Source organism: Azolla caroliniana, unplaced genomic scaffold (genome assembly GCF_043228905.1).
Source record: "Azolla caroliniana isolate FFs.n. ecotype wild unplaced genomic scaffold, voAzoCaro1.0.p SCAF_3, whole genome shotgun sequence".
NCBI classification, from domain to species: Eukaryota; Viridiplantae; Streptophyta; class Polypodiopsida; order Salviniales; family Salviniaceae; genus Azolla; species Azolla caroliniana.
This window is the reverse complement of record NW_028230438.1, coordinates 7694554-7706353: the sequence shown is the minus strand read 5'-3', so window position 1 is coordinate 7706353 and position 11800 is coordinate 7694554. Positions and strand designations below refer to the sequence as shown.

The window sequence follows — 11800 nt, the reverse complement described above, 5'->3', positions numbered from 1 at the left end:
GATGCATATGCACTCCGAGATCTTGGAAAAAGTGGCTCATGTCCAACCCTACTTGCTTGGTGAACCATGATTTCCCATTAGGCAACCATTTAATTATGATCCTTACAGATAAATGGATGTTGGAAATGTGTGAGTTGTTGCTGCAAAACAACTCTTGGGCAATCGACTCAACGATTAAAACAAACCAATTCAGGCTACCATTATATGCTACGGTTGCCCTAAATGCCATAGGGATTGGGATCCCATTATGGTACATGATATGAAGTTTTGATAAGGGGTGAGACCATGAGCAAATTGAACTCGAAACTTGCTTGTGAGTCATATTCACAAGGATGCCCAAGGGGAGGCCAAATGCAATAGTGATCGATAAATGTTGGACATCATTTAATGCCATATCTAATGTGGTTGCTCAAGACCGTCAATCTTGGATTGTTGCAAATGTGCGACGGTCGCAAACACATTGTCACTTTTTGTTGTGTCAGTTCCATGCAAAAAAATCATGGGTGGAAAACTTGTTGCCCAAACTAAGTGTTGCCGAGAGAAACTATATTTATCGACGGATGTGCCAACTCATGCATTGCATAACAGAATTGGCGTTCAATGTGATGTGTGAGGAGTTAAATATAGAGTATGTGGACAAACCCAATGTTTAGCAATATATCAAAGGAGGATGGTGTGGCTTCACATGTGTGTAGAGGAAACTATGGCCCAAGTTTGGTAGATTATTCAACTACGGACATGCTAACACTACCAATATTGTAGAGAGACATTGGCAATTTATCAAGTATCCCACCTTGAGAGGGAGAATAAACCAATCTATTACCAATCTAGTGCATATCTTGATCGGGGATAGTGAAACCAACACTTGCATCAAAGGAACCGTCATAGAATGGTACATGCAATGACAAGAAATATGTGATAGAGGTAGGTTTGGGCCTCGTGCAAATTGTAGGGATCAAAGGACAAGACTTAAAGAGGCTGAGAAGATACTATAAAGATATGTGTTAGATACCAACACATTGCATATTGTGGATGAGGCCCGATATTGGTTTAAAATATTGAGCATGACCATTGAATTCCAATCTATGGTATATAATGTCTCGCTCCCAATCTCATATCGTGATTGCCAAGACCTAGCAAGTAAATTAAAGCATTTACTTAGAATTCGAATGATCATTGAGAGGCATATGCCATCCCTATGTGGGTCGTTACTATAGATCATGTGGCCCAAATGTGAATGCGAGATATCACAACCACAGAAGTGGAGATAGAGGTAGAGCCAGAAACAGACGTGGAGACAAAGCTTGAACAAAGAGACATGGAATCATGCAAGTCTCAAATTCAATTAACCGAGGAAGCTGTTGGATGGCTCAAGCAAGGGTTAGGATCCATCGAATGAACAACACTTGAGGTTTGTCTGCAACAAATGGCAGATCTGCGGCAAAAGATGTATAGTTTCGCTGCACCAAATACAATTAACAAAGGAGCAGTATCCATAAGTTGGAAGCAATAAATTGGTGCGAAAAGAGGAGCGACGATCGACATCTCACAATAAATTATTGGAAGCTCCCCAAATACTTCCACATCCCACACCGGAAGACTAAAGAGAGGTGCAAGTCGGGCTAGGATGCGGTTGCCAATATGTGAGATTGAGAAGCTTCAATGTTTGCATCATAGTACGTAAACGGTAATATACTCGAATGCATTGGCAAACATTCTTTTTCATACGAATGAGTATGTTATCAAAACATTCTCATGTTTTTTTTTTATACTTTTTACGTTAACTTTCTTACCTTAAAGTTTTTTTTATCTTATAATAAATAATGAATACAAAAGTATGGTATTTACCATACTTCAAGGGTGTTTAGTATTTACCATACTCGAATGATTGAAACATTCTCAAGGGACTCGAATGTTGATTGCTGCAAAATTTGTGGTTGCATTTTTCCATCATCCCCACATGAGCTATGATCGTGTCTTACGTTGGACTCAGTTTTCATCCTTAAGGTTTTGGACTTCGATTGCGAACATGAAGTAAAGTTAGATATTGGACATTTTGTGATTATATATTTTGTAACTTGAAGTTTTTATGTATTATGTTTTGTGTAATTGGAAGATTGAGGTTTTTTCTTGGAATTATGGTGTAACATTTTGATGTCGATTTTATGTTTTTACCCTCAGAAACTGTGATTAGCTTGCCAACCCTCTTTATGATTTGGTAGCAGTTAGACATGAGTTACTCACACACACACACACACACACACACACACACACACACACACACACACACACACACACACACACACACACACACATACACACACACACACATGCACATACACACACACATACATACATACATACATACATACATACATACATACATACATACATACATACATACTCACACACACACACACACACACACATACATACATACATACATACACATGCATAATCACACACACACACACACACACATACACACACACACACATACATACGTACATTTACATACATACATACATACATACATACATACATACATACATAAATTTATACATACATAAATGTATGTAAGTTTGTATGTGTGTATATATGTACATACATACATACATACTCACCACATACAAACAAACATACATACATACTCACACATACATACATACATAAATTTATACATGTATGTATGTATGTATCATAATGTATGTATGTATGTAAATGTATGTATGTATAGGTATTAGGAAAGATGTATGCGTGCATGCCTGTATCCATATAATCCTCTGCATTTCCCATTCCCCTGTTTTCTGTATCGATATAATCTCTGCATTTCCCATCCCCTGTCCCTTCTTTCCGTGAATCCAAATCGAATCCAATCTAGCAGAACGGCCATGGCCTGGTTTTTCTGGCGACCCAACGACAACGGCTATGGATTCTCTTCTTCGTCCACTGCAGAGGAGGTCAGCCGTGGCATTGATGCTTCCAACCTCACCGCCATTGTCACAGGTGGGGGTATCCTTCACCTCGCATGAAATGCTTTATTTTTGACAAAATTTATAGTTACTTTCACTGTTACATTACAACTGAATACTTTCTTGCCTAAAACCAAGTCCCTTCTTCTGTTCTTGCTTCGGCGGCTACCATTATACTCAGCCTCAGAACTAAACAATGAAATTATAGATTGTAGGAAATGCTTCAATGAAATCAATGCTCCACCCAATTTGGATCATAGCCAGCTATTGATTTTCTATTATCTAGATCTCCCTCATAATTAGAATCAACATTTGCAACTACATTACTCAAAGTTAAAATTTGGTCACACAACAAATCCATAATCAATTGTTCTTGCAATATACCTGAAAGTCCAAATCATTGCATTCCAAATGTTGCTTTCCTAGATTCGTCTATGCTGACTGCAATAATTATGGATTTATCACTACAGTATCTGCATGTGAAATGTAGTCTCATACACACACCATTGCATACATTATATGTCCTGTAGCATTTGGCACACAACTCTCGAGCCATGCACTTCACCTCATCTTTTATGACCTCATTGTACATGAGGACTGGGGTGATCATGGAGTTGAATAACCATACTTTGGTACTGGGATCTTCAAAGTATGTTGGTGTCATTATCGTTCTAGCATGGTTAGAGGTGCATATCCTTAAGTGAGTGGATCTTTGGTGGCTTGGATCATAGAGAAACTCCTATTCTTGGATGATAGAGAAACTTTGTAAATGTAAATCCTAGATATTCATAGGAATTCATAGGAACTCTTGATGGGATGAAGATAGCTTTTTGGCAAGTTGGCACAGATGTATGGAAGATAATGGAAATGGTCTTTCCGTGGTTCATGGTAAACGTTTTTTCTCATCAAAGACCATCAATGGCATTGAGATGATGTTGTGGAACCTGTATGAGATTCAGAGAACAAGATTATGCAGTAGCACAAAGAAGAATATGAAGAGGGGCTACCTAAAATATTGATTTAGTTGCCAACTCCTTGCGTGATGTAGTTTGCTACCTTGCCAAAGAGGGTACGTGAGAGTAGACATCCTTGCATCAAACCAATGGTGATTGTGATTACCTCTGATAGGTCTGCTGGACACCTAACTCTTCCCAATACTTGCTCATAAATTGCATATATTGCCCACATCATGTCAGTTGCAATTTTGTTTGTACGGAGTTTTTATAGGAGACGTTGCCTGGGTACAAGATCAAATGCCTTCTGGAAATGTACAAAACATCCATACAATTGCTTCTTTTACGCTTTTGTTTTGTTCACCAAGCAATGTAATGCAAGGACGTGCTTGGTGATAGAGAAGGCTCTTTGAAATGCCACTTGGCAGGGGGTTTGTATCTCTTTGACCTCCTGATTGTAAGCCTTGAGTTCTGTATCATCCACTATGCCATACAATTTTGGCCTGTGTATGGTCAATCATCATGCTTTGATAGTTTCCTGGTTGGAGGGGCTCTTCTAAATTATGGATAGGCACAATCGTGTGCATGGTCCATGTGATGGGCCGACACTCTACCAACGCCCTATTGAACATGCGTGCAAGGATAGTGGAAACAGTGCTTAACTCGTATATGAGGTGTTAGTCTTGTAGTCCTGTGTGGTCAAGACACTCATCCATGTTGAAGGCAGTGGATGGACTTCTTAACATTGTATGAGGTTCGCACCCACTTCCTCTGAGTGAGTGGGAAATATATAAGGTCACTAGAATGTGTGTTTATCCAGTTGTGGATGACTAGGTGATGTTGAGACCCTAACTCTAAATTGAGGTTTTCCATATCCTATGTTATTTGGTCCTATATGTCCTTGAGTCCTCCAAAAATATCGGCTGCATCATCTCTGGGACTTCCACATCATAGCTATCATACTGTCTATTTTGCAATCTGACGGTAAATTCTATCGTGAGGAATACTTCATGTAGACTTGAGCATTACATAACCCTCTTGGGTAGGATAAGGGAGAGACATTCAGTTTCTTGACTCCTTGATTTTTGTTGTTTTACCTTGGGACATGTGGTTCCCCGAGGGCAGAAGTAATGTAGCACACAAATTGATCAACTTGCATCTTGCCTTTGCATACCATTTCACTATCTGTATGTGTGGATTCAAGGTTCATCAGAAGAGAAGTGCTATCCTGCCTGATGCGCGTGATATAGTTTGTCTAGTAGTTTGCTTGTATGCAGAGCACCATTTGAAAGTTCTCCGCTCGAGGTAGATATTTCTCTAGGCTGTGGTGTGTCTCTGCAATGTGGAGCATGTCTCTTCCCATCATGACCTCTTCCATTCTTCCCAAGTCTGTCCAAAATCCTTCATTGAAGTACCAAACTGCAATGTGTAGCTCAGATTCTGTTGTATCATAGGCCATGAATTCCTATTGGATGGCCTTGCTGATGATACTGACTAGACATTCCCAACAAACAGCCTTAATGAATTCCTTGCATGCTTATATGATCTGTGGCATATATTGTTTTCTATGGTCAATTTGAATCTCCGCTCGGTTGTCCTTAAGGAAGATAAGGGAACCATCCAAGCCTCATACACATCACTCTCTTTTTAAGGATGACAATTCTTCCTACTTCTTTTGGAAATTGTGATATTAGTGCTCAAACTTTTTAGTGGGGTTGTTTCTGAGTCTCCAAGATTTGGTGAATCCAATGCTTTTTCTCACTCGAGCTTGGTACAAATTGTCTTTCCTTCTTGGCTGAGGTGGCATTTAGTGACTTGGGGATATCCCTGACTCGTTCATTGAGGCGTCTTGCATGCCTCATCCACTCTTTTTCAATTGTAGTCCGGACAAGTTTGATTCTTGTTTTTGCACCTAGTTTTTAGCTACCTCCGCCAATCCAGATTTGTTTACATCAATTTCCATTTGAATTCATCAAATTACAAAGTGTTTTCTCAAGGTTCATTAAACGTCCATCTATCTTCTCAAGTCTTATCACATGTTTGGTGTTGTCTTTTGGTGGTTGGGTCAATGGTTGCCGAGAAGGAAAGAGATATGGTCATTTGTGCATTAGACAAAGAAAAGGAACAATAATAACTTCCATGCGAGTCTTATAAAAATGTCCGGTAGAATACAAAACTAAACTAAATTGTACCTAGAACACCAAGTAACTATGTTATAATCAAAGTACAATGATATATATAGGGACATAAAGAGATTTGTTTTGCTTATTTATTTGTGTTAGTATTTACATTGTATATAAGGTGCGGGTAGTGGATTGGGAGCAGAAACAGCACGAGTACTAGCTTTGCAAGGTGCTCAGGTTGTGATGGCTGTAAGGTCAATCTCCTCTGGGCAAGCGGTTAAGGATGAGATCCTCAAGGAGATTGGAGATGCGCGCCTACATGTTCTTCAAGTGGACCTCAGCTCGATGTCGTCAGTTCGAAACTTTGCCTACGAGTTCAAATCTCTCAATCTTCCTCTCAACATTTTAATGTAGGTCATGTGAGAACTTTTTTTCTCTTCTCTCTCTAGCTCTCTAGACACATGCTCATGCAATTCTACATGCCCATCTGCACACCTGCACATGCTGGGCGACCTGCACAAACACACACAGGAAAATACCAACGAGCATGTGCACATACATAGATACATGTGTATATAGATATATGCAAAGTTGCATCCAACTGAAGTTTGGACGGACTCTAAACATGCATGCAAATCACACATTTGGACTGTATCAAGAATTATCTTAAGCTATCATATAATATATTCTCTTTTGCTTAATTGTTTGAAGATTTGGCTAGCTTTGCATATTTTCCAAGCTTATTCAAACCATTTTGTTAGGATGCAGTAGGGTACATATTGAACTTTACATATGATGTTGCCTTGTATATATGTAAATAAAATAGTTATGTCACATTTTTACATACATTGACTTGTGAGCTAGTTTTCTGTAGTGGTTTTAGAATGATCATCGCGATAAGGTTTAGTTTGATTTTCGAGTAATTGGAGCTCTCTCAACATATCAATGTATGTAATATTTGAATGGTATATATAATTATATTTAGATATGTTTGATTTGGTGTAATTGGATATACTTTCATGTTCAAACTTTTCCTTTCAACAATATAACATGGGCCATGTGATGTTCCATCCTACAACTTCACATATTCATTGATACACATTTAATTACATTGGACATATAAATGTATATACTTTCAATATGTCACCATCCTATGAACATATTAATGTAGGTCACGTGAGATTCTGTACAACTTTATATAATCAGCGTCAGTACATATTTGCTAATGATGAAGTCATGCATATATTTTCATTTTGTCATCCTCTGAACATTTTAGTGCAGGTCTTGTGAGCTTCTCTACAACTTCAAATATAAGCAGACCTACTCATGCTTGATTTGATATTGGAGTAATTTTATGTGCTTTTAATGTGTAGCAACAATGCAGCTGTTATGGCATGCCCTTACCAATTATCATCCGATGGCATTGAGCTGCAATTCGCTACCAATCACATTGGTTTGTATTATAGTTCTCCCATGTATCTACTACAAATATATCTCCTAATCAAGAGATCCAACATTGATCAGTCATTAATTAGTGAAATTAATAAATTAAGGTTCCCGACATACTGAGCCAACCAACCAATTGAACTTTGGCTTTGCCATTGCAGGTCATTTCCTTCTCACAAAGCTTCTTCTTGATGACATGAAAAGAACTGCCAAGGAAACTGGTATTCAGGGCAGAATTGTGAATGTATCATCTCTAGCACACAAATATTCATACAGTGGGGGTATTCGGTTTAACAACCTCAATGAAGAATCTGGGTCTGATATACTATTCTCCTTTGTAGTAGAAAAATATTTGTTGAACCTTGCCAAGTAATTTATGGCTTCTTGTTAAGAAATCATCCATAACCCTTTTCAGGTATATATCTTGGTTAGCCTATGGTCAATCAAAACTGGCTAATATTTTGCATGCAGTGGAGCTTTCTCGGAGACTTCAGGTATTGCACAATAGAAAATATTATCAATGCACAAACGATCTTAATAGCATATGGTAACTCGATATTTGATTAAGGCATTGTGAACTGGATCTGGAGAATGTGGCTATATGAATCTGAACGCTGACATTGATGCTGTTTGATTTTAGGAGGAAGGCGTGAATATAACTGCCAATGCCCTTCATCCTGGTTCCATTATGACTAACCTTCAGAGGCATCACAAATATTTACGTAAGTAAAACATCGTGCTCATCAGAAATGGTTTGGTACATCTTCTCCATCTCATGCGATTGCATTTGCATCTGTACAATTTGCCAAGGACCAGTTCTGATGAGGATGATTTTTTTTCCCATCTCATACACGCTTGTATATTTTGTATGTGTGTGCACATGTGTATGAAATGTAAATGTATTCGGGCTTGACTAAATGTTCGGGTTTTAGAGAGAAATGGTGGAAGGACCAATTCTGTTGAGAATGTATTTTATGATATAACACACATTTATACTTTGTATAATGTATATTCCCATTGTGTGATGAGGCTTGGAAACATCAATGTTAGTGCAAGAGGCCACTGGTCCTCTTTCTTTGATAGTTTAGAGGAGATGTTGTGAGAGCTTGATGCAGCAAAGTTGGGTTTGAGTAAGAGATCAGCAAATGCTGAAAGTGTCACCGTGTATGAGGATTTTTTTTGATGGGGTCTACACATGGACAACCCACTTTGGATGATCTAGACAGACATTCACTAAGTAGTGGTTTACTTGCCCTCCATATGCAGGCGCTAGCGCAGTAGATTATATTCTAGCTCCCACATCAGTGTCTTGTATGTATGTGCTGTTGGTGTCATCCAGCCCATTAGTGTAGCAGTGGATCAAGTCCTTTACAGTGGACTTTAGCAACAGTAAATTGTTTAACTCACAGAATACAAACCACTGTAATGAGGTATGCTTCCTAGAGGTAAACAGATAGGGTTGTATGGAAGACATCTACAAACTCCTCAGGAGAGTGGACTTACCCTTGTAACTCATGAGGGAACACTCTCAATTCACTTATAATCTCTCCAGATATATGGGGGAGTATGAAACTAGCAACTACTTTGTATGATGTAGCAGAGGAGCCACGACTTCCAGATCCATTTGTAACTTTGTTCCCTGTCCTGCCATTGTTAATTTCTTCACTGCAGGGATGATGGAGTGTATGGATAGATTGGGCAAGATCATGATGGTATGGTTACAGAGGATTTTATACTAGCTCAAGATATGATTGCAGTGCTGTTGGTCTGATGTTCAATAGAGATGCGTTTTTCGTGAGACTTTGGTGAACCACCACAAATGTGCCTAGACTCAATTTCGTGACTCTGCTTTGATGATTTGTCACTCTTGGCCAAGCTCATGTGTTGTGCAGAAGGAGATCCTCTATTCGGGATCATATATTTGTCCTAAGAACCTACAACCTTCACCTTATGAGCCTCAAAGCTTACCATTTACTATCATTGAAGGTGGTAGAGCCCGTAACAAACAGATTTACTGCACGTTTGGGAATCTCCTCAACTGTTTGATGCAGTCCCTATGGCTAGAATACAAGATTTCTAATGAGGGATCATGGAACTTTATCAGAAATTATCAGGCAGAATACAGATGTCAGATAGACTTTCAAAGCTCGGCATTCCTCTATTGGAGTTACACAGGGCTTCCTGTCTTGCCGGCACTTTTTGGGTTCTATGTGGATTAGAGCTCACAATGTTGTGAGAGTAAAGCCTGTCATGATAGTACAGTAGCGAGAAAGCTCATACTTGTTTCCGTGGATGTAAGTGGTGGCTGATACAATCAATGTTGTTGCCGTTCTCTGGTGGAACTCTCCATATTAGCTTGATTCTGCAATATACATATATGCTCCCGAGTGGAAAGCAAGGCCCATTTGACCTTACTCAATTTCTTTTCATAAATAATAGGATTGTGTTTTTTACCCAAAACAAGAACAGAGATCTCTATTTAGTGCAACGCCATATCTGCTCTCATGTGATATTTGGAAGCAATGTGTAATCTAGTGAATCTGAATTCCATAGTATCATATTGTACAATATCTTTATGAACAGAGATGGTTATATTGTAATGTTTGTGGAAGGTGAGAAATAAAAGAGCCTTCTCTGCTGGTGCAGAAGGTTTAACCACATCTAATTCGTGTATTTTCATAAGGTCATTCCTATGTCTTAATAGAGAGTATGCATCTATGACTAAGAGGCAGAGATTGGTGCATTATATTGAAGATTTTTGTTTTCAAATTTTGTGCAGATAATTTCAAATTGTTTGCAAAATTCATCTGGAAGACAGTTCCTCAGGTTGGTTATCTTTTATGGATCTTGATTATTATTTAATGGTGCGGATTCTGTAATTTTAAAGAGACGACAGAGAACTATGAATATTTACTTGGGGCCTAAGTTGAGTCATTGAGATTGTATAGATATAAAAATAAATCCAACCTGGCTAGAGCACACGCAACACCTGGTAGTCTACTACTAAGGTTAACCACTAGACTATAGAGCTACATGCACATAAGAACCATGTGCGACCAAGGATACAACCATGATATATTATATAATACAATAATGTCGTCGAGGCTGTCATCGATGGTAGGTTTGGTCTTCATCTATGTCATAATCAATTAGTGAATGTTGGGTTATTATTTCTTGTTGCAATAATGTATTTGGATAAACTTGATTTAATGTGTTTGCTTGTTTATGTGCAGTTCCTTACTAACAAAATATGTTTATATTGATTTAGGGTGCATCAACACAGTGCTTATTGGCTCTTCATCCTGCGTTGGAGGGAGTTAGTGGCAAGTATTTTTCCAATTGCAGTGTATCAAATCCTAGTGGTTATGTCAAGGACTTGAAGCTTGGACAGACCCTGTGGGAATTTAGCGAGAAGATAATATCTGAACAGTAGAACAGGAACTGTTGGTATAATTGTGTTTGCACAGCAGGGGGATGCATGATTATTGTAATCATATCTGGTTTTGTTTATTGTTTGGATTTTGTGGACAAAGACAAGGAATGCTTAAAAGTAAATTCATTCGAGCAGAAAGAGGTGGAGTGCATGACAAACATAGACAGTCAAATGAAAAGGACAATGCATGAAGTGAAAAGGGACAACAATGAGACAATGGATCTCAAAGTTAAGTTCATATCACCAGAATTTTTTAGGAATTAAATTTATATTCTCTTTTGTAATCTACAGAATAGCAATTCAATGCAAAAGCTTGATGCATCATTGATGCTGGTTTCAATAGTTCCATGTGGATGACAGTTAATAATATTTAAGGTTTGTGTAAGAGAGGAGTCTCTTGGGAGAGGTCTTGGTGAAGTTTTAGAGAATTCCCAACCTCTTTCTGCTCGAATGAAGAATATGTTTGCATGACAGAAAATCCTGTATGTTTTGGAAGTACCAGTGTTTGTAGAGGAGATTCTACTTAATGGGTAGTGTATGTCTCTTTTGCTATACCAAATTTTAGGGCTGTCATCAACATAAGCATTCACTGTTTCTTAAATTCTTAAATAAGAAAGAAAAGATTACAAAGATGCATATCCTTGCAAAGCCATCTGAGTTCTACATTATATACAGAAGTAACCTATTTAAACCTCTCTTTAACAATCGGCAATGGTTCGGATCAGTTTGAGAGGGTCCAAACCGAACCGTTTAAAAATTTTGAAACCTTAACCGAACCATGAAACCGTTAAACTGATCCGGTAATCATTTTTCAAACCGTTAAATCATTAAACCGTAAAAACTGTAATTTCGTGGTTCTGTTTCGGTTTTCAA

The 11800-nt window shown here is 38.3% G+C and overlaps 1 protein-coding gene and 1 long non-coding RNA gene across 2 annotated transcripts in view; both read left to right on the top strand.

Moving 5' to 3' along the window:
- Positions 1-2361, top strand: part of LOC147866124 (uncharacterized) — a 94509-nt gene extending 92148 nt beyond the window's left edge. Inside the window, exon 2 of the long non-coding RNA XR_015529467.1 lies at positions 2230-2361. This is a non-coding gene — a long non-coding RNA (uncharacterized LOC147866124). The remainder of the gene's footprint in view (positions 1-2229) is intronic.
- A 428-nt stretch (positions 2362-2789) lies between these two features.
- On the top strand, positions 2790-11248 carry LOC147866123 (short-chain dehydrogenase TIC 32, chloroplastic-like). Its single transcript, XM_087316497.1, has 8 exons — positions 2790-3006; positions 6227-6458; positions 7422-7501; positions 7656-7809; positions 7910-7988; positions 8135-8216; positions 10274-10320; positions 10763-11248. Exons 1-8 carry the CDS (start codon positions 2892-2894, stop codon positions 10925-10927), a joined length of 954 nt encoding a protein of 317 aa, XP_087172623.1. The 5' UTR covers positions 2790-2891; the 3' UTR covers positions 10928-11248.
- Positions 11249-11800: the final 552 nt, after the last annotated feature.